Source organism: Entelurus aequoreus, linkage group LG20, assembly GCF_033978785.1.
Source record: "Entelurus aequoreus isolate RoL-2023_Sb linkage group LG20, RoL_Eaeq_v1.1, whole genome shotgun sequence".
NCBI classification, from domain to species: domain Eukaryota; kingdom Metazoa; phylum Chordata; class Actinopteri; order Syngnathiformes; family Syngnathidae; genus Entelurus; species Entelurus aequoreus.
This window is the reverse complement of record NC_084750.1, coordinates 34,496,038-34,517,652: the sequence shown is the minus strand read 5'-3', so window position 1 is coordinate 34,517,652 and position 21,615 is coordinate 34,496,038. Positions and strand designations below refer to the sequence as shown.

Here is a 21,615-nt window from a genome sequence, read left to right as displayed (position 1 = left end):
CAAATAAACCGAAACTGAACTGAACTGAACTGAACTGCCTTAGAAGCAATACTGGGCTTCATTTAGGTTTTGTTTTTAACGCTCCGCATGTTCACATTTCCCCAAATGTGACGTAGAAGCGTGAACAGCATTCCAGTGGTCATGAGGCCATGCTGAGCTGAGTCACACGCCAGAAAAAGAGAGCGAGAGAGAGCGAAAGTTACATATATGGTACGCCTCAGTCTGCCTGACATTATCTTGCAGAATTATCTACAAAACAACTGCTAAAAGAAAATGGCACACGGGCAGGAATAAAACTATTTTGTCATTACCATGACAGCACTTTGACCTTGAAAGCAGGTAGGATACGTCTGACCTATTTCTTGTTTGCCTAAAACTGAATTGATTATGTAATGTGCTTACTTATATTGAATTGGTTTTGCCATCTTTAACCTCTTAAAACCTGGGCTTATAGAGGCTCGCTAAAAAAAACCACATATACGATATAAATATGGATACAGTATTTGATACTCACATACAGACGATACTGGTTGCTGTAAATGCAAAAATACATATCTTTAAGTGTGTGGCATTAGTCTTTCATTTTATGAAATGATTATGACATACAGTGTGATGGTCTCGGACTGCTTGCTTGTTTTCCACATTGAATCTTCTTCTGTTTTCCTCAACTTGGTTTGGTTGAGCTATTAATTGATGTTCTTCCAGTTCCATATAGAATGTGTATAATGCAGTGGTTCTTAACCTTGTTGGCTGTACCGAACATCACCAGTTTCATATGCGCATTCAGCGAACCCTTCTTTAGTGAAAAATTTAAAAAAAATAATTTCAAATTCAAGACAAAGTTATATGTTTTTGGTAACATTTTAGTATGGGGAACATTTTCTAAGTAACAAAGACTAAATTTAGAGTTATTTGGACACAAGGGGAACATATTCTAAGGAATAAAGACTTAATTTAGAGTTATTTGGTTAGTTTTAGGGTTATAATAAGGCCATGCCGAATAAGGCATTAATAAGTACTTAATAATGACTAGTTAAGAGCCAATATGTTACTAATTTGCATGTTAATAAGCAACTAATTAAAGGTGAATATGTTCCCCATACTAAAGTGTTACCATGTTTTTTTTAATGAACCGTGCATGAACATCACCTTGTTCAAAGAACAAAACCAACACAGTGCATAAACTCACAACAAATTATACACCTGCAAATCAGTCAGCTGTTGATGTATCCGTAATACGCCGATAAGGAGAAGTTTGTATTTACACGATGAGTCGGGTGTGTTTTGACCTCCGCCGAACCCCTGAGACCGACTCACCGAACCCCTAGGGTTCGATCGAACCCAGGTTAAGAACCACTGGTCTAATGCAATTTCTTCCAGAATTCATAATACAAAATTGATGACCAAAAAAAAACAACTGTTGTGTAAGTGATATATTATTGAAAAAAAACCCAACATAAAATTATGGGCTGAACGGAGTCAGTATCGGGTCAATACTTGATAAGATTGATATTTTTCAGTTCTCTTCTATCTTGTGTTTTTATGTTGTGTTGTTCATTTTGTTTTATTGTGGATATTGGTACATTGTTTAAAAAGTCAGGTAATAAGTCCTCGGACACAGGAGGGCGTTGGGGTAAAAAAAATGTTTTAATAAGAGTCAATGGTAGATTTTTGCTTTTTTTACAGTGTAAAAAAATCTGTTGATAAAAGTGGTATCATTGATCTGAACAACAATTGTAGATTTGACGGTATAAAACTGGCAGCTCAAGTGCAATTTAATATACAGCTTCACCACTTTAGTCTTAATTTTTGCACTTGAGAAACGTCTCTATGAGTTTAGTTTAGAAAATGGATGGATTGTCATTACTGCCACTAGTGGTGTTAATTTGTATTGCAATTGATTATAACTACGGCCCATACGGACCCCTGCTGAGAAACAGATATTTTGTGAAGCCCTTATGATAAAGAAACACTGATCAATTGTATTTAGTTGCCTGTTAAACATAATAAGCATGTCAACTTCTTTCCTCTTGTCCGAGTCACAAATAAATACCAATATTTTGTTATTTCAATGCACTGTCAGAACAACGATTGTAGATTTGACGGTATAAAACTGGCAGCTCAGTCGCCAGGATTTTACCGTAAAATTTACGATGTTTTCTTTACACAGAATTACTGCAAGTAGAAAAAAGGGTGCCATTGTTATTTTACGATAAAATTCTGGCGACTGAGCTGCCAGTTTTTATATCGTGAAATGCACTGCCGTTGAATTTACAGTAAATAGAAAAACTGTAAATAAAAACTCTGGCGCCTGAGCTGCAAGTTTTTTATTGTAAAATACTCAGTCACGGTTTTTACAGTGCATTAATGTAAATGAAAGAATGGTACAACTATTATTTTTTACTGTAACATTCTGGTGATTGAGCTGCCAGTTATTAACCGTAAAATCTAGGGCCATTATTTTTACTGTAAATAAAAAAACTTTTATTTTCCAGTCGCCAGAATTGACAGACTTTACTTTAGTTTACTTATTTTTCACTATTGACTTTAATTGTATTGAGCATGAAGGAATAATTGCTGTGTATTTTTTTGTTGATATAATTACATTGTTGTTTGTTGTTAAATTATTTGTTGTTTTATTTAATTATTAAAATTGTTAAATAAACAACAAATGTGTTTGTTGATTAAAAATGTATATACTGTGTATATATATATATATATATATATATATATATATATATATATATATATAAATTTCAGCCCTAAACAAAAATACCAAACAGAGCTTTTTAGTCAAATGATCTCACTGCTTTCAATTGTTATAAATTTGCATAACGAGTTGTTTCACTTATTTAAACCGGTGACATTATCTGATCAAAAGGCCTTCAAAAGGGTAAAAAAAATAAAACTTTAAAAAATTGTTGCCTGAAGATAATTACAATTAAAAGTGTCCCCACATGGTTAATGGTATCTAATTTTAGGAATCAGAAACAAGCAACAAATGCTATTTTTACAGGGTTTAAAGTAGTTTAAATTAAACTTGAATTGTTGTTTATGAAATATGCAATCAGATCAACGTGTAGGACACTTTGCTTAATAAAAAAAATAAAAATACAAAAATTAATGATATTGTGCGTTTTTATTTCCTGGGGACGCTAGTAGTACAAATTTGGCGGACTGGTATGGAAGTATTATTATTGCAAAACAATTTGCAAATGCGGATCTCAATCTGGGTGTGTGTAATCAGATCTGTGTGTCCTTGTTCTAATTTGTGTGTATGTGTGTGTGTGTGTGTTGTATTTCTACCCTTCTTGAGACATCAACAAGGAAAAGTACCCCAGGGAAACCTGCGAAACAGGCTTGTGGGGATGAAATAACCTCTGTGTTTGTATATATATATATATATATATATATATATATATATATATATATATATATATATATATATATATATATATATATATATATATATATATATATGTTGAAAAAATTCAGGTCAGACGTATCATAAATGTTGTTTACTTATATCGTCAACTTTTTCATTTTGTCCTGGAAACTCCCATATTTCCCCCCGCTTTCTGGGTTTGATTATTTTCTCTATTTTCTCATATGTTAGGCCTTGAATGAGGACTCAGTTGCAGACGGGAAATGTTGACACAGGCTTTTCATTCAACAGTTTCTGAGAACTTTTCAGATCGAATGAATAAACAAATGGCTATGAACTCTAAACTTGAACACGAGAGTAAAAAAGGAAACGTAGCACAGGGCGAAAAACAATAAACGGAAAATCTCTCCCGAGGGAGGAAAAAAGGCGATAGCAAAATCTACACGGATCTAATAATCAAAAAACAACAATCTACGATTAACTGCACCAAAAGAAAATCGCTCACCAAGAGGAGACAAAAAGCTATAAACAGAACTACACTATAAAGGGCTAAGAAAAGTACAAATTAAAGCGCTACAAGAGGAGGGAAAAAAGAAGGCAGAGCACTATGAAACTAGCTCAAAAAAACTGATCAAAAAACTTTAGCAAATCAAAATCACTCTTCTTCAGAGGGTACAAAGAAAGCAAAGAATAAAGCAAGGCAATACTTAGCGACTTGGACAAGACGGCTGGAGGTACACGATCAGACGATATACTCTGGCAACAAGACAGGGGAAGACGAGGGCTATATACACACATGAGGGAGGGTGACACAGGTGGGCACAATCAGGCAATCAGAAAAGTGAAGGGAATTATATTTATATAGCGCTTTTCTCTAGTGACTCAAAGCGCTTTACATAGTGAAACCCAATATCTAAGTTACATTTAAACCAGTGTGGGTGGCACTGGGAGCAGGTGGGTAACGTGTCTTGCCCAAGGACACAACGGCAGTGACTAGCGGGGATCGAACCTGGAACCCTCAAGTTGCTGGCACGGCCGCTCTACTGCCGCCCGAAAAGACAACAGACAGGAGGAAGGGCAAGTGGCCTGAAACGAGAGGAGGATTAGACTTTCAACATAAAACAGGAAGTTCGCCAGACAAGCCCAAAACAGGACTTCCAAACCTCCCTAATTGTTATAAAGCACACTGTTTGTATTAAACATGCTTCACTGATTCGAGTATTTGGCGAGCGCCGTTTTGTCCTACTAATTTTGGCAGTCCTTGAACTCACCTTACTTTGTTTACATATATAACTTTCTCCGACTTCCTAGGACGTGTTTTATCCTTTTTCTGTCTCATTTTGTCCACCAAACTTTTGACTTTGTGCATTAATGCATAAAAGTGAGTTTCGTTGATGTTATTGACTTGTGTGTAGTGCTAATCAGACATATTTGGTCACTGCATGACTGCAAGCTAATCGATGCTAACATGCTATTTAGGCTAGCTATATGTACATATTGCATCATTATGCCTCATTTGTAGGTATATTTGAGGTCATTTAGTTTCCTTTAAGTCCTCTTAATTCAATTTATATCTCATGACACACTATGTAATATGGCTTTTAATTTTTTGCGGCTCCAGACAAATTTGTTTTTGTATTTTTGGTCCAATATGGCTCTTTCAACATTTTGGGTTGCCGACCCCTGGCCTATATCTATGTGGTATTGTGTAATTCTACTACTTGCAATTGGAGCATACTTGCCAACTCTCCCGAATTTCTCCCGAATTCCAGCCGCACAACAGGCACGCCTCCTCTAGGTCCACGCGGACCTGAGTGAGGACAGCCTGTCGTCACGTCCGCTTTTCCTCCATATAAACAGCGTGCCGGCCCAGTCACGTTATAAGATCTACGGCTTTTGGAGAGTGCACAACTGCACACACAACAAGAAGGAGACGAAGCAGAAGAACGAAGAAGAGACAGTCATGGCGACGGCGAGTGACAGTGAATAGAACGAGGATGGACAATTCAACCCTAAACTCACTCCTTTCCAGCAAATTACATTTCACAGATGCTGCCCATACCTATGCTCCTTCAAAGGCTGTGCTACTGGCTGTAAAGCATTGCACTTTCAAATACAACAATGAGTAGAGAGGTGTTAGGTGTGTGTATATGTGTAAATAAATGAACACTGAAATTCAAGTATTTATTTTATTTATAAATATATATATAATAAAATACATATATATATATATATATATATATATATGTATATATATATATATATATATATATATATATATACATATATATATATATATATATATATATATATATATATATATATATATATATGGGAAAAATCACAAGACTATTTCATCTCCACAGGCCTGTTTCATGAGGGGTTTCCCTCAATCATCAGGAGATTTTACGCTCTACCACGGTATCGAGCACTATTTTTTTAGATAATCTAATTAAGACATACACTACCGTTCAAAAGTTTGGGGTCACCCAAACAATTTTGTGGAATAGCCTTCATTTCTAAGAACAAGAATAGACTGTCGAGGTTCAGATAAAAGTTATCTTTTTCTGGCCATTTTGAGCGTTTAATTGACCCCACAAAAGTGATGCTCCAGAAACTCAATCTGCTCAAAGGAAGGTCAGTTTTGTAGCTTCTGTAACGAGCTAAACTGTTTTCAGATGTGTGAACATGATTGCACAAGGGTTTTCTAATCATCAATTAGCCTTCTGAGCCAATGAGCAAACACATTGTACCATTAGAACACTGGAGTGATAGTTGCTGGAAATGGGCCTCTATACACCTATGTAGATATTGCACCAAAAACCAGACATTTGCAGCTAGAATAGTCATTTACCACATTAGCAATGTATAGAGTGTATTTCTTTAAAGTTAAGACTAGTTTAAAGTTATCTTCATTGAAAAGTACAGTGCTTTTCCTTCAAAAATAAGGACATTTCAATGTGACCCCAAACTTTTGAACGGTAGTGTATATATATAAGAAATACTTGAATTTGAGTGAATTCTAGCTATAAATATACTCCTCCCCCCCACCTCACACCCCCCCCCCCCTCCCCCCCAAATCTCCCGAATTCGGAGGTCTCAAGGTTGGCAAGTATAAATTGGAGACTGCATGACAGGTTTGTGTTTCCTTTCCACTGCAAAGTATGCGAATGTCACGTATCATCCTATGATACAAACGTCAAAGGGAGTGTTGGCAAATGGTAGAGTAAGGAGAAGTGAGCAGACGTTTGCACTTTTAAGGAACGTGACAACACACCCCGGTGTCAAAATGTGACTCAGACAAAGTAAAAACGGAAGAACAAAAGAGCTGTTTTTTTAAGTTGTGTCCTTTCTTTTCTTTTTCTTTTTTTCCGCAGATGCAAAGCTACTAAAATTGGACAAGTGGTGCGCAGAGGTACATTAGGTGCACAGAATAAAACATATCTTTGTTGAAAGATTGCCACACAAACATCGACGGCTTTACTAGCACTGTGTCATTATTTTAGGAAGGAAGTGTTATCGGGTTTCCTGTTATTCTACTTCTGAGCTGCAGACCCTGCAGATATTTATCACCAATCAGTTTATATTGTTCCCTTTTTCACTTATCTGACCTGAATGATCCTTACTGATCTATTGTAGGGGTTATCAACTTTTCCCCAACCGAGGGGAACACGGAATTAGTAATCTTACTCTTGATTTTAATCGCATTCAATGATTTGATGTAATACACTTACAGTTTACAACCTTGTCAAATGATATAAAACCATGTGTTCATCACAAAGATCATTATTTATTCAACATATACAACTTAGGCTTAGGTCAGGCTGATTTGAAAGATAAGTACTAACCAAATACACTGCTCAAGAAGGGACTCAATAATAACTGATGAAAATAAATGTTTATACAGTTATATACAGTCTGTGGAACGCTCTCCCTGACCACCTGAGGGCACCTCAGACTGTGGATGCTTTTAAAAAAGGCTTAAAAACCCATCTTTTTAAAAAAGCCTTTTTATAGATTTTTATAGATATGCATGCTGGTTCTAGTTTCTAGTTTTATATTTTATTTATTTTTATTATCTTTTATTATTATTATTATTATTACTATTTTCTTTTCTTTTTTTTAACACTGTGGCACTTTGAGGTTGTTTGCTCAACGTAAAGTGCTTTTTACAAATAAAATGTATTATTATTATTATTATACAATTATATACCATGAATTGATTAATTTGGACCCCGACTTAAACAAGTTGAAAAACTTATTGGGGTGTTACCATTTAGTGGTCAATTGTACGGAATATGTACTGTACTGTGCAATCTACTAATAAAAGTTTCAATCAATCAAATAGTGCTAAAATAAATAAACTAAATTAATAACAAATATGTATCTAAAGTAAATTGTCAAAAAAAACTTAGGTGCAAATTAAAACTTCACCACTTTAGTCATAATTTCTGCACTTGAGAAAGTTCTCTATGAGTTTAGCTCCAGACTTTCTTCTTTTGGTTTGGCATTGTCATTACTGCCACAAGTGGTGGAAATTTGTATTGCAATTCATTACCGCTGCGGCCCATACGGACCACAGCTGAGAAACAAATATTTGGTGAAGGCCCTTCGGCCCGACAATGATTATGAAACACTGATCAATTGTATTTAGTTGTCATGCAAACGCCCATTAAACATAATAAGCATGTCAACTTCCTTCTTCTTGTCCAAGTCACATGATTACAAATATTTTGTTATTTAAATGTATCGTGTCTAAATGACTGATGCAATGGGGGCCGGTGCGTTTTGTGGCGACCAACCTAATCCAGCTGTTATTCCAGGTTCTTAATATACAAAGCATCGATAATATACAACAATGCATGGCGTTACCATCGTTACTAAAGCAAGAAACACAGTTAATCCTTTGTTTTAGAATACATAGTACAACTATTCCACAGGCTGCCTGTATGTTTGGCACAGGGTAACGATATTTATCGGAAAACATGGCAATTTTTTAATTAATACATCGTACTCACCAGTTATGTAAATTTGTTTTTTTGTTTTTTTCTTCAAAAAAATCTGTACTCCTTTCCAGATCGCCACAGACTACTTGTCAAACAGTTTTGCTTTGAATCAACCAATCAGAGGATGGAAAACTGCTTACAGTGGCCCTGCTAGCATGCTGAAATCCGATTGGTTAAAGAAACAGCCCCATTGCTATTGTAGTTTAGGCCAGTGTTTTTCAACCTTTTTTGAGCGTTAAAAAAATGTTGAGGCACACCACCAGCAGAAATCATTAAAAAACGAAACTCAGTTGACAGTAAAAAGTCTTTGTCGCAATTGTTGGATATGACTTTAAATCCTAACCAAGCATGCATCAATATACTGTAGCTCTTATCTCAAAGTAGGTGTACTGTCACCACCTGTCACATCACCCCCTGACTTATTTTGAGTTTTTTGCTGTTTTCCTGTGTGTAGTGTTTTAGTTCTTGTCGTGCGCTCCTATTTTGGTGGCTTTTTCTCTTTTTTTGGTATTTTCCTGTAGCAGTTTCATGTGTTCCTTTGAGGGATATTTCCCGTATCTACTTTGTTTTAGCCATCAAGAATATTTCAGTTGTTTTTATCCTTCTTTGTGGGGACATTGTTGATTGTCATGTCATGTTCGGATGTACATTGTGGACGCCGTTTTTGCTCCGCAGTAAGTCTTTGCTGTCGTCCAGCATTCTGTTTTTGTTTACTTTGCAGCCAGTTCAGTTTTAGTTTCGGTCTGCATAGCCTTCCCTGTGCCAACTTTTTTGCAATGTGTTGCTGCCATTAAATTCTAAGTTTAATGATTTTTTGCAAAAAAAACCCAAGTTTCTCAGTTTGAACATTAAATATCTTGTCTTTGCAGTCTATTCAATTGAATATAAGTTGAAAAGGATTTGCAATTAATTGTATTCTGTTTTTTGTTTACATATTACACATTCACTGATTTTGGGTTTTGCACAACAACATACGCACATTAGCTGCAGGTGTAGCTGATATGAAAAAAGTATTTTTCACTTTTTCACACAAGGTTTGGTCCCCTCCGAGAAGATGGAGGACACAAATGAGGACATGAAGGAGGACGGTGAAATGGCTGATGTACAGAGCAACGACAGACCCAAATGGACAAATGGTAGTATACAGTACTGTGTATTATGCTGTACACGAGTGATGGGTCAACCCATACTGAAGTATCGATGCATCATGAGTGATACTGTGTCTCTTTTTGCATTTTGAAAATACATTTGCTATTAGTTCAATTTGCAGGTAAAATGTAGTGACTTTTTTAATCCAGCAGATGACCATTATAAACACAGTGCAATGTCAATGCAACCAGTGAGTGTGCCATACACTCACCGAGGCATCACTTTACCCATTACTAGTGTATACCTTGCTACTGACTCACACTTAACAACACACACGTGTCTCTCAGGTCAGTGTGTGTTGGCAATGCCCAGCTATTCGCTCTTAAACCCCAGCTTTGACCTGGCTTCGTGCAGCGCCACGCTGGAGACCAACGGCTTCCAGGTGACATTTGTACATCGACTTTTTTTTTTACTTCAAGTAGAGCCGACATATTTCAGTGTTGTTGTTTTCTTGTTTCGCCCCGATGGTGTTAGATTCCGGTGGCAGACATGGAAGCGCCGCTGAGAACAGCCCTGGATGTTCCTTCGGTCAGAAGATACATGATTTTCAACTCCGCCTTGTTCCATTTTATGGTGGCGCCGGTAAAGATGGCCGACTTGCATGCGTTGATCTTTTTATATTGCTTTTATTTTCTTATTTTGTAAATATTAACATTGGGGGAAAAAAGTACCCCCCACCTTGTCCAAATCTCCCCAAACTTTTCCCAATCGTTTGTGCTGCAATTATGGATGTCCGATAATGGCTTTTTGCTGATATCCGATATTACGATATTGCCCAAACCCTTAATTACCGATACCGATATCAACCGATACCGATATCAACCGATACCGATATCAACCGATACTAATATATACAGTCGTGGAATTAACACATTATTATGCCTAATTTGGACAACCAGGTATGGTGAAGATAAGGTCCTTTTAAAAAAAATTAAAAAATAAAAATAAGATAAATAAATTAAAATCATTTTCTTGAATAAAAAAGAAAGTAAAACAATATAAAAACAGTTACATAGAAACTAGTAATTAATGAAAAGGAGTAAAATTAACTGTTAAAGGTTAGTACTATTGGTGGACCAGCAGCATGCACAATCATGTGTGCTTACGGACTGTATCCCTTGCAGACTGTATTGATATATATTGATATATAATGTAGGAACCAGAATATTAATAACAGAAAGAAACAACCCTTTTGTGTGAATGAGTGTAAATGGGGGAGGGAGGTTTTTTGGGTTGGTGTACTAATTGTAAGTGTATCTTGTGTTTTTAATGTTGATTTAATAAAATAAATAAATAAAAATTTTTTTAAAAACAATACCGGTAATAAAAAAACAGATACCGATAATTTCCGATATTACATTTTAAAGCATTTATCGGCCGATATTATCGGACATCTCTAGCTGCAATAGATTGTGTTTGTGTCGTTATTAACTTATTAATGTTTTTTTTGTATTATTTAAACGTTTCATTAACGTTTTATTTTTCATAACCATCCCTCCAACCATGTTTAAATCTCCCCAGACTTGTCCCAGCCGTCTAGTTATGATTAATAACACATTAATAACTTAAAAACTATATAATTTGTCCTAATTTGTTTGCAGCACAAACATAGCACATTAATTACATGTTAATAACATAAAACCATAAAACGATAATAACTTAAAAACTATAATAGTTACACCAAAAATGTCTGCAGCACACACCAGCTGAAACGATTGGGACTAGTTTGGGAGAGATTTTAAAACAGTTGGGGGGGGGGGGGGGGCGGGGGGGGGGTCCTAGTTATGATTAATAATACATTAATTACACGTTAATAACATACAATGGCACTAGTTTAAAAACTGTAATAGTTAGACCAAAAGTTTTTGCAGCATAATCAAGCACAAACGATTGGGACTAGTTTGGGGAGATTATAAAACAGTTGGAGGTCTATTTATGATTAATAATACATTAATTACACATTAATTACATAAAATGGTTCTAACTTAAAAACTATAATACGTAGACCAAAAGTTTTTACAGGATAAACGTAGCATAAACGATTGGGACTAGTTTGGGGAGATTTTGACATAGTTGGGGGAGCGGGAGGAGGGGGGTCTAGTTATGATTAATTACACGTTAATAACATAAAACCTTAAAATGTTAATAACTTACAAACTATGATAGTTAGACCAAATTGATTTGTAGTACAAACATAGCATACTAATTACACGTTAATAACATAGGTAGGCAGGCTGGTTATGAATTATAATTCGTTAATAACTTAAAAACTATAATAGTTGGACCAAAAATGTTTGCAGCACACACCAGCACAAACGATTGGGACTAGTTAGGGGAGATATTAAAACAGTTGGAGGTCTAGTTATGATTAATAATATATTAATTACACATTAATAACAGAAAATGGCAATAACTTAAAAACTATAATAACTAGACCAAAAGTTTTTGCAGCATAAACGAGCACAAACGTAGCATAAACGATTGGGACTAGTTTGGGGAAGTTTTGACATAGTTGGGGGAACGGGAGGAGAGGTCTAGTTATGATTAATAACACGTTAATAACTTAAAAACTATAACAGTTAGACCAAACATAGCACATTAATGACATGTTAATAACATAAAACCATAAAACGAAAATAACTTAAAAACTATAACAGTTAGACCAAACATAGCACATTAATTACATGTTAACATAAAACCATAAAACGAAAATAACTTAAAAACTGTAATAGTTACACCAAAAATGTCTGCAGCATAAACGAGCACAAACGATTGGGACTAGTTTGGGGAGATTTTAAAACAGTTGGAGGTCAAGTTATGATTAATAATACATTAATGACACATTAATAACATAAAATGGTACTAACTTAAAAACTATAATATGTAGACCAAAAGTTTTTGCAGCATAAACGTAGCATAAACGATTGAGACTAGTTTTGGGAGAGTTTGAGGAGGAGAGGTCTAGTTCAGCGGTCCCCAACCACCGGGCCGCGGCCCAGTACCGGTCCACGGACCGATTGGTACCGGGCTGCACAAGAAAAATAAAAAAATAAATAAAATAAATAAAAATTAAAAAATATATATATATATATATTTTTTTTATTAAATCAACATAAAAAACACAATATATACATTATACATCAATATAGATCAATACAGTCTGCAGGGATACAGTCCGTAAGCACACATGATTGTATTTCTTTATGGAAAACAAAAACAACCCCCCCCCCCCCTGGTCCGTGGGACAAATTTTCAAGGGTTGACCGATCCGCAGCTACAAATAGGTTGGGAACCACTGGTCTAGTTGATTATTACATGTTAATAACATAAAACCTTAAACGTTCATAACTTACAAACTATAATAGTTCAACCAAATTCATTTGCAGTACAAACATAACACACTAATTACACTTTAATAACATAGGTATTAATTATAATTCGTTAATAACTTAAAAACTATAATAGTTGGACCAAAAATGTTTGCAGCACAAACGTAGCACAAACGATTGGGACTAGTTGGGGGAGATTTGGACACAGTTGAGGGAGCGTGAGGGGGAGGTCTAGTTATGATTAATTACACGTTAGTAACAAAACCATAAAACGATAATAACCTAAAAACTATAATGTTATGGCGGATGTTAATATAATGTTAATGACTAATGACTCTTTGATTCATTGACTCATTAATTGACTCATTAATATAATGTTAATGACTATAATGTTAATGCGCGGATCGTTTTCCCAGGATGCAGACGGAACTCCGGAGGCAGTGTGCAGGTAGGAGAATGATTTATTCGCCGATTGCCCGGGAAGCTATGGCAAAGTTTAGCACAGAAACAGGCAAACAAATGGCAAAGCTTTGCTCAGGAATCAAAAAGGTATTCAACGTAACTGCGTGAAGCAAACAAGACAGCCGGACTGAGTGCGGCGAAAAGCAGGAATAAATAGCTCTCTGATTAGTGCCCGAGAGCAGGTGAGCGTCCCGAACACTAATCATAGGCAGGTGGAAAATGATCAGCACACATGGCAACCAAGAAAAACACCAACCCAGGGGTGCTGAAACAGAACTAAGGGAGTCTTTAACTAAAGAAAGCATGATCCGGGCAACAGATCATGACATATAATATGTTATGGTTTAACAGAGGGAGATGATGGCTCAGACACCAGGGGGAAATATTGCTCTATGTATTTGTTATATATATAGTCAATATAAATAATAATAATAAACCATACTAACTAATAAACTACACTAAGGAAATGGAGAGTGTCAAAAACCCAAGAGTGTGTGTGTGTGTGAGGCTGTGTGTGTAGTTAGCTGAGGTGTGTGTTACCAAGTGTTGAGAGCGAAGGAACGAGGCAATCCGTGGGGCAGGCAGGTGGTCCAGGGCAGGAGAGGAGTGACAAGGTCCGTGTCCGGGCGAGGGTCAAGGATCGAGAAAGGCAGTCCAAAGTCCACAGGGGAAAACAACGGAAGACTCGGGAAGGAACTACGGGAGAACAAACAAGGATGTCAGACACGGAGGGAAAACGCAGAGAGAGAGAGAGAGATAGAGAGAGAGAGAGAGAGTATAAAGCTTGTGTCGGCTTATGGTACACCATTGAGAAAATAAGTTCCCGCCTGGATCCTTGGGTCCACTGGTCCTTTATACAGCTCCCTCTCATCAGGTCCAGGTGCGCTGATTGCAGATTGTGTCCGGCTGCGGCAACGCGTGGGCGCGGTCTGCGCGGCAAACGCTGGGGCGTGTCTTGTGGAGCTCACAGCGAAGCCTCTAGGTCAGGGGTCGGCAACATTTACCACTCAAAGAGCCATTTTGACCCGTTTCACAAATTCAAGAAAACAATGGGAGCCACAAAACTCTTTTGAAATTTAAAATGAAATAACACTGCATACAAAGTTATTTTTTCGCTTTGTGCTATGTATAAACCAGACACGCGGCCCGCGAGACGTTATTTTGCGGCCCGCACCTTAATATGAAAATTTAATGTTAGTGCGGCCCGCGAGTTTTATATGACTGGCGCTTGACAGCGTCATACTTGCCAACCCTCCCGATTTTTCCGGGAGATTCCCGTAATTTAGGGCAACTATTCTATCGGATGTCTGCTGATTTTCACCCAAATAACAATGTTAAGGGCGTGCCGTGATGGCACTGCTTTTAACGCCCTTTACATCCTGTGTAAACAGCGTGCCAGCCTAGTTACATGTTATATGAGGCTTCTGCAGACACACATGAGTGACTGCAATGCATACTTGCTCAACAGCCATACAGGTCACACTGAGGGTGTCCGTATAAAACAACTTTAACACTGTTACTAATATGCGCCACACTTTGAATCCACACCAAACAAGAATGACAAACACATTTCGGGAGAACATCCGCACCGTAACACAACATAAACACAACAGAACAAATACCCAGAATCTCATGCATCCCTAACTCTTCCGGGCTACATTATACACCCCCCCCCCTCCGTGCGTCGGTTGAGGTGGGCGGGGTTTGGGGGGGGGGCGGGGATTTGGATTTGGACAAGGTAGGGAAATGGGAGAAGGCGGGGCAACTTCCCACAGGTAATTAATTCATGGTGAAACTGTCTTTTCCGTGCATCCTTGCCGCAGTTTCTGTATTTGGTGTTGTGGTGTGCGGTCTTCTCCACGCTGCGCCTCTACATGAGCCTCGTGGACTACTGGATCCTGTGTCTCTGCGTCAGTCTCATCTCCATCTTCCTCACCACCGCCATCCTCTACGCTCTCAACCAGAGTAAGAAAGAGGTACAACAGTGGCAATAATGATGGATTAGGTTTTATATCGAGCCCTTTTAAAAAGGACCCCAAAGCGCTTCACAGTGGGACGTTGGTAAGAACTGGTTTCCAATGTGTGTCAGATCAACGTGAACTTGGATGTGCGGCTCATCCAGGTGAACGAGAGGATGGTCAAGCACAATCTGCTGGTGGCCGTGGCCGACTGGGTGCACAACTGCAGAGGAAGCATGCAGGTTCATTTCTTCATTCTTTTTTTTGTTGAAAACTGCCTAGAAATGGTACGGTTGAACCGGAGCCTATCCCAAAAAGGGTTATGTTCCACCAAATATGTGCCGTTTGCTTTATTTTGTATTTGGCAAGGTTCCTCAGCCTAAGACAGGGGTCGGCAACCAAAAACGTTGAAAGAGCCATATTGGACCATAAATACAAAAAACAAATCTGTCTGGAGCCGCAACAAATTAAAAGCCTTCTATAGTATATATAATTAAGTCAACACATGATATAAGTGTCTATATCAGCTATACTAGCCTACTATCAAAATGACTATGTGTCGCAGCCTGACGCAAATCTTCATTGACAGAAATGTTCAAATAATTATTCTACACATTTTTACAACATTGGAAAACATTAGTAAAACTTCTCAGAGGGTGAGATAACTCCTGGAAATGACTGTCTTAGAATGTCCAAAAGGTATAGATGTGTGTGTCCAAGTTAAAAGGAAATGGCAGGCCGTCTTCTTCTAATGGATTTATTACAATCTTTGCAAGCTGGGTAACATTTGCTGTGGTCTGGAACAACATGGCACACTAACAACTATCAGAAATGCAGCCAATATTACATACAGATAATGTGTCATGAAACATGGAAAAATACACTAAATACACAGAGGACATAAGTAAAGGAAATTAAATATACCCACAAACAAGGCATAATAATGCAATATGTACATACAGCTAGCCTAAATAGCATGTTAGCATAGATTAGCTTGCAATCATGCACTGACCAAATATGCCTTGATTAGCACTCCAACAAGTCAATAACATCAACAAAGCTCACCTTTGTGCATTCACGCACAGTATAAAATATTTGGTGGACAAAATGAGACAAAGACGGAATGGCATAAAACAGGAAGTCACTGTGTGCACCTTTTAACGCTGTGTAACTAGATAGTAGTCATGTTGCTGATGAAGTTGACAATACTACAACACACGTCGACATAAACAGACCCTTTCACATTTAATGTCAACATAAGCGCTTGACCGTGGAAGTCAACGTCGACTCTTTACAAATAAGAACAGGGATTTGATAAGTCGGGTTGTACCAGAGGTGTCAAACGTACGGCCCGAGGGCCTGATGAGTTAGCTAAGTATACAAATTAACCTGAAATTTTTGAATTAAAGAAACAGCTGTTCTAAATTTGTCCACTGGATGTCGCAATAGCAATTCTTTGTAACTTTGTAGATGATGATGTTATTAGTACATCAGTCGAGGAAAATGATCAAACTACATAAATAACATACTTGATTGTATCTTGATAGATTGAAAATTAACACCAATGAGTTGACTGATGAACATTATCACATAATTTATTCAGAAAATATAAATAACAACAAATAAAGATAGAATATTATTAACCGCAACATGTAGGTGTAAAAAAAACCCAACAACATTATGATTTGCACAATTTCAGAATGTGCTTGTTCTATTTTTAAACAAAGTGTCAAAGCGTGGACTATGGGGTGTTTTGTTTTCCCGGAATGCAAAGGAAAGTTGGAGCGGGCAAGGCGTGAAGGTAAAGACATGATTTATTTTAACACTAACAAAAAGAACAAACTAAAGGCGGAGAACAAACTTGGCTATGAACAAAATTAACACACAAACAGACTAAGGACATGAAACAAAACTTACTGGAAAGATCAGAGAACTATGGCATGGACGCGTAATCATGGAAGTAACAAGGGTATCAAAGTTAATGTCGCCAGGCTGACTTCCTGGCAACAATGGGCTTAAATAATACAGACATGATTTGTGACAGGTGCGCGAGTGCAAAAACGTGAGACAGGTGAAACTAATGAGTAGTCATGGTGACAAGGCAAGGGAATGAAAGCAGGAACTAAAAAGTGTCCAAAAACCAAGCAGAACATAACTAAACAAAAACATGATCAACAGACATGACACAAAGAAAACAATCTGAAGTTGTCTTTATTTTTAAGTTATCGTGCCGTGATTTTACCAGTCCGGCCCATTTGGGAGTAGACTTTTCTCCATGTGGCCCCCCATATAAAATTAATTTGACACCCCTGGGTTATACTGACAGAAATATTGCACTGTGTGAATAAATTCAGAATATATCACTAATAATACTTTATTGGAAAATAACAATATTAAGATATGGTTCTTATCTTGTAGTTGTACTTTGTGTATTGGGACATGGCGCGTTGTTTGACAACGTTGACTGAAACGTTAGAGGAACACGCTTCAGCGGACGTTGACTCCCGGGTGAGTTCAAGCATACTTTGTCCTTTTGGCTACAGAAAACATGATTCAACATTCCTCTCCGGGGTGAATAAAAGTGCAGTTTAGACAACGCGGGGTTTTTTTTCTGCCAGAACATATTGAAGAAGATGTCCCATCTGGTCCTGGTGACCGAGGCGGGCGACCCTGAAGAAGTGGCTGACTCGGATGTGGAGCAGGCTTCAGGAGAGCAGAGGCCTCTGCTGAGAAACGAGGACACGGGCTGCGGTTCCACTTCCCACCAGAGGAAGGGCGCCAGAGTCACTGCCAACTATAGCCTCGTACCCCATGCAGCCTTACCTGCTCAGGTAAGAGACACGCTTTTTCACCACCTTTGGCCTCAACCCCATCAAACACTTGACAAAAGGAGAGAGTGTGACCTCACACGTTTTCTTTGTTTCCCTCCATTTGTACATCTTTTCATCTTATATCATATTTTTGACTTTTATCAATTTTTTTTACACACACAAATCGCAACACGGCTCCACAGATTGTTTTTACACACACACACACAAATCTAAACACAGACACACAGTTCGCAACACGGAGAGATGTTTTTTTTTTACACAGTGAAGTTGGTACGTTCTGTAATTCATAAATAAAAACAGAATACAATGATTTGAAAATCCTTTTCAACTTATATTCAATTGAATAGACTGCAAAGACAAGATATTTAATGTTTGAACTGAGAAACTTATATATTTTTTTTGCAAATAATCATTAACTTTGAATTTAATGGCAGCAACACATTGCAAAAAAGTTGGCACAGGGGCATTTTTACCACTGTGTTACATGGCCTTTCCTTTTAACAACACTCAGTAAACCTTTGGAAACTGAGGAGACCAATTTTTGAAGACACAACGTCCCAGCCAAGCCGGCGGCGTTTCTGGGTGTTGTTGATAAATGGCTTTCGCTTTACATAGTACAGTTTTAACTCGCACTTACAGATGTAGCGACGAACTGTAGTTACTGAAGTGTTCCTGAGCCCATGTGGTGATATCCTTTACACACTGATGTCGCTTTTTGATGCAGTACCGCCTGAGGGATCGAAGGTCACAGGTATTCAGTGTTGGTTTTCAGCCTTGCTGCTTACGTGCAGTGATTTCTCCAGATTCTCTGAACCTTTTGATGATATTACGGACCGTAGATGGTGAAATCCCTAAATTCCATGCAATAGCTCGTTGAGAAATGTTGTTCTTAAACAATTTGCTCACGCATTTGTTCACAAAGTGGTGACCCTCGCCCCATTCTTGTTTGTGAATGACTGAGCATTTCATGGAAGCTGCTTTTACACCCAATCATGGCACCCACCTGTTCCCAATTAGCCCGTTCACCTGTGGGATGTTCCAAATAAGTGTTTGATGAGCATTCCTCCACTTTCTCAGTCTTTTTTGCCACTTGTGCCAGCTTTTTTGAAACATGTTGCAGGCACCAAATTCCAAATGAGCAAATATTTGCAAAGTTTTCCAGTTCGAATGTTAAATATCTTGTCTTTGCAGTCTATGCAATTGAATATAGGTTGAAAAGGATTAGTATTGTATTCTGTTTTTTTTTTTACGATTTACACAAATTCACTGGTTTTGGGTTTTGTAGAATAAATGCCATGTTGCAATGTATGCTAAAAGCTCACTTGTGTTACTTTCAGTCCTGTTAATCAGACTTTTGCTACAGGAATCTTGTACAAAAATGAAACAAAGTAGCCCGAGTTGGGCCATCGAACATTTTGTGTGTTATCAGGTATTTCATTGAAAAAAAAAAAGTGAATTAAGTTTATTTTGAGAGATTTACAAGGCCCATAAAAGCGACTGATTTTTCATAAAAACGAGACGGTCATGTGTCAAATTTGCTTTTCCTGCATGTCGGCGAGTAACAAGGAGTCATTTTGAGTACATTCTGATCAGTGACTTAGTTATTGTCCAGGCTAGAGCATACCAGCTGCTGATGACCTACAGCGCCGCCTACGTGAAGCTGCTGGCGTCTGAGAGACTGTCCGTACCGCGGCACCATCGCTTACGGCCGCGCAAGAACCACTGCCCCACCGCGTCATTCTGCCTCTGCCAGTTCATCAAAACCAAGATCCTGGACTAACATATCAGACTGCGAAAACAAAAACAAACAAAAAGAAATGGCCAAGTGCGCCGTTTTGAACGACATTTGGTGTGTTTCTATGCAGTGTTTTCCCCCTGGCACTCCCTGCCAAAACATGCAGAGAGAATCACCACGAGGAAGTTGGCGCTCAGAGAGGCGGGCAGCGCCAGGCCAAGTTAAACAATCTCAGAGACTAAACGGCCATCTGTGATCCCAAGCACACAAGGATGACTCAGCTGCCATCGTTGGTTCCTCCCAAACATGGTCTGATCTGTTCACATTTCAATCCGTACAGTACCAATTCCCGCTCCATGTGAATTGACACCGGTTCCGATTTTCAGTACTTTTGTGTGATAATAAATGTACATTTCTTAATAATAAAATATTGTTTTTTTATTTAACAGTGAGATGATAACTGTGCTGTCCAGTTGCTATATCTTGTTTCCTTACACTTCTGAGTAGGGTTGTCCCCATACCAATATTTTGGTACCGAAATGTATTTCGATACTTTTCGATACTTTTCTTAATAAAGTGGACCACAAAAAATGGCATTATTGTCTTTATTTTAACAAAAAATCTTTTGCTACATTAAACATATGTATCTTACTGCAATCGAACAACAATTTTGTCCTTAAATAAAATAGTGATAGTAAACTATCATGGAAACCTCATGTCAGACATATTAAAACAAAAATGTCCAAAAGCCTCTCAATTATAAACAAAGCAAAACTATACCTCAATGAAAATGCACTGCGTACTCTATACTGCACCTTGGTACTCCCATACCTTACATACTGTGTTGAAGTATGGGGGAATACTTACCACAACACAATTCATCCTTTGATCATATTACAGAAAAGAGCAGTGCGGATCATTCACAACGTTGGTTATTTAGAACATACTCATAATCTGTTTATGCAATCAAAGTTGCTCAAATTTAAAGACCTTGTTAAATATAATACATTAATAATCTTATATAAAGCATTTAACAAATTATTGCCGCCTAATCTACAACGTTTTTTTATAAGACGAGTGCAGGCTTATAACTTGAGAGGCTTTGGATATTTCTTATTGCCGAGAGCTCAAACCACTCGTAAAGGTTTTTGTGTGTCTGTATGCGGAGTAAAACTATGGAACAAACTGGACTTACAACACAAGCAATGCCAAACTATTCATCGATTTAAACTATTATACAAACATGGGGTCTGGTTAAAATATAGCGACGAGGGTCTTTAATTTTACCTGCTGCTGTACTCTGTCTCAAAGTGTTAACATGTGCTCAATGATTCCTTACCATTATTGCTATGTTGTCTATTACCATTGTTGGTATATTCATTATTCCTACATTGTTGATACAAATTATTTTTACAGTGTAATAATTATTGTTACCTGTGGTAATGCCACTATGACACAACATCTGTATTATAATCCTTGAACAAAGTAAGAGTGAAACTCATGTGAATAATCACTGAATGGAGAACTGGGGGTGGGATTAAATAAATTATCTTCTTCCCACTCCCTTTCAGGCAAAACTGGACAATCATGCACTATATTAATTTATATTATTATGTGTTGTCAACTTGTACTTGTTTATGTCATTGCCTGAAATAAATAAATAAATGGAAAAAAAATGAAATGAAAATGAAACATACAAGACAACTTGTCTTTTAGTAGTAAGTAAGCAAACAAAGGCTCCTAATTAGTCTGCTGACGTA

The 21,615-nt window shown here is 37.5% G+C and overlaps 1 protein-coding gene across 4 annotated transcripts in view; it reads left to right on the top strand.

Moving 5' to 3' along the window:
- tmem268 (transmembrane protein 268) overlaps window positions 1-20,443 on the top strand; it is a 48,457-nt gene extending 28,014 nt beyond the window's left edge. The window contains exons 1-10 of one of the 4 annotated variants that reach the window (XM_062030004.1): window positions 145-339; window positions 6,763-6,800; window positions 9,426-9,527; window positions 9,828-9,922; window positions 10,015-10,122; window positions 15,155-15,307; window positions 15,421-15,531; window positions 17,708-17,797; window positions 17,908-18,120; window positions 19,733-20,443. In XM_062030004.1, coding sequence (XP_061885988.1) covers window positions 9,446-9,527; window positions 9,828-9,922; window positions 10,015-10,122; window positions 15,155-15,307; window positions 15,421-15,531; window positions 17,708-17,797; window positions 17,908-18,120; window positions 19,733-19,900 — 1,020 coding nt within the window. In that variant the 5' untranslated portion in view covers window positions 145-339; window positions 6,763-6,800; window positions 9,426-9,445 and the 3' untranslated portion in view covers window positions 19,901-20,443. Of the gene's footprint in view, window positions 1-144; window positions 340-6,762; window positions 6,801-9,425; window positions 9,528-9,827; window positions 9,923-10,014; window positions 10,123-15,154; window positions 15,308-15,420; window positions 15,532-17,707; window positions 17,798-17,907; window positions 18,121-19,732 lie in introns of those variants that run through there. The other 3 variants (XM_062030005.1, XM_062030002.1, XM_062030003.1) reach the window with 3 other exon arrangements.
- The last annotated feature ends 1,172 nt before the right edge of the window (window positions 20,444-21,615 follow it).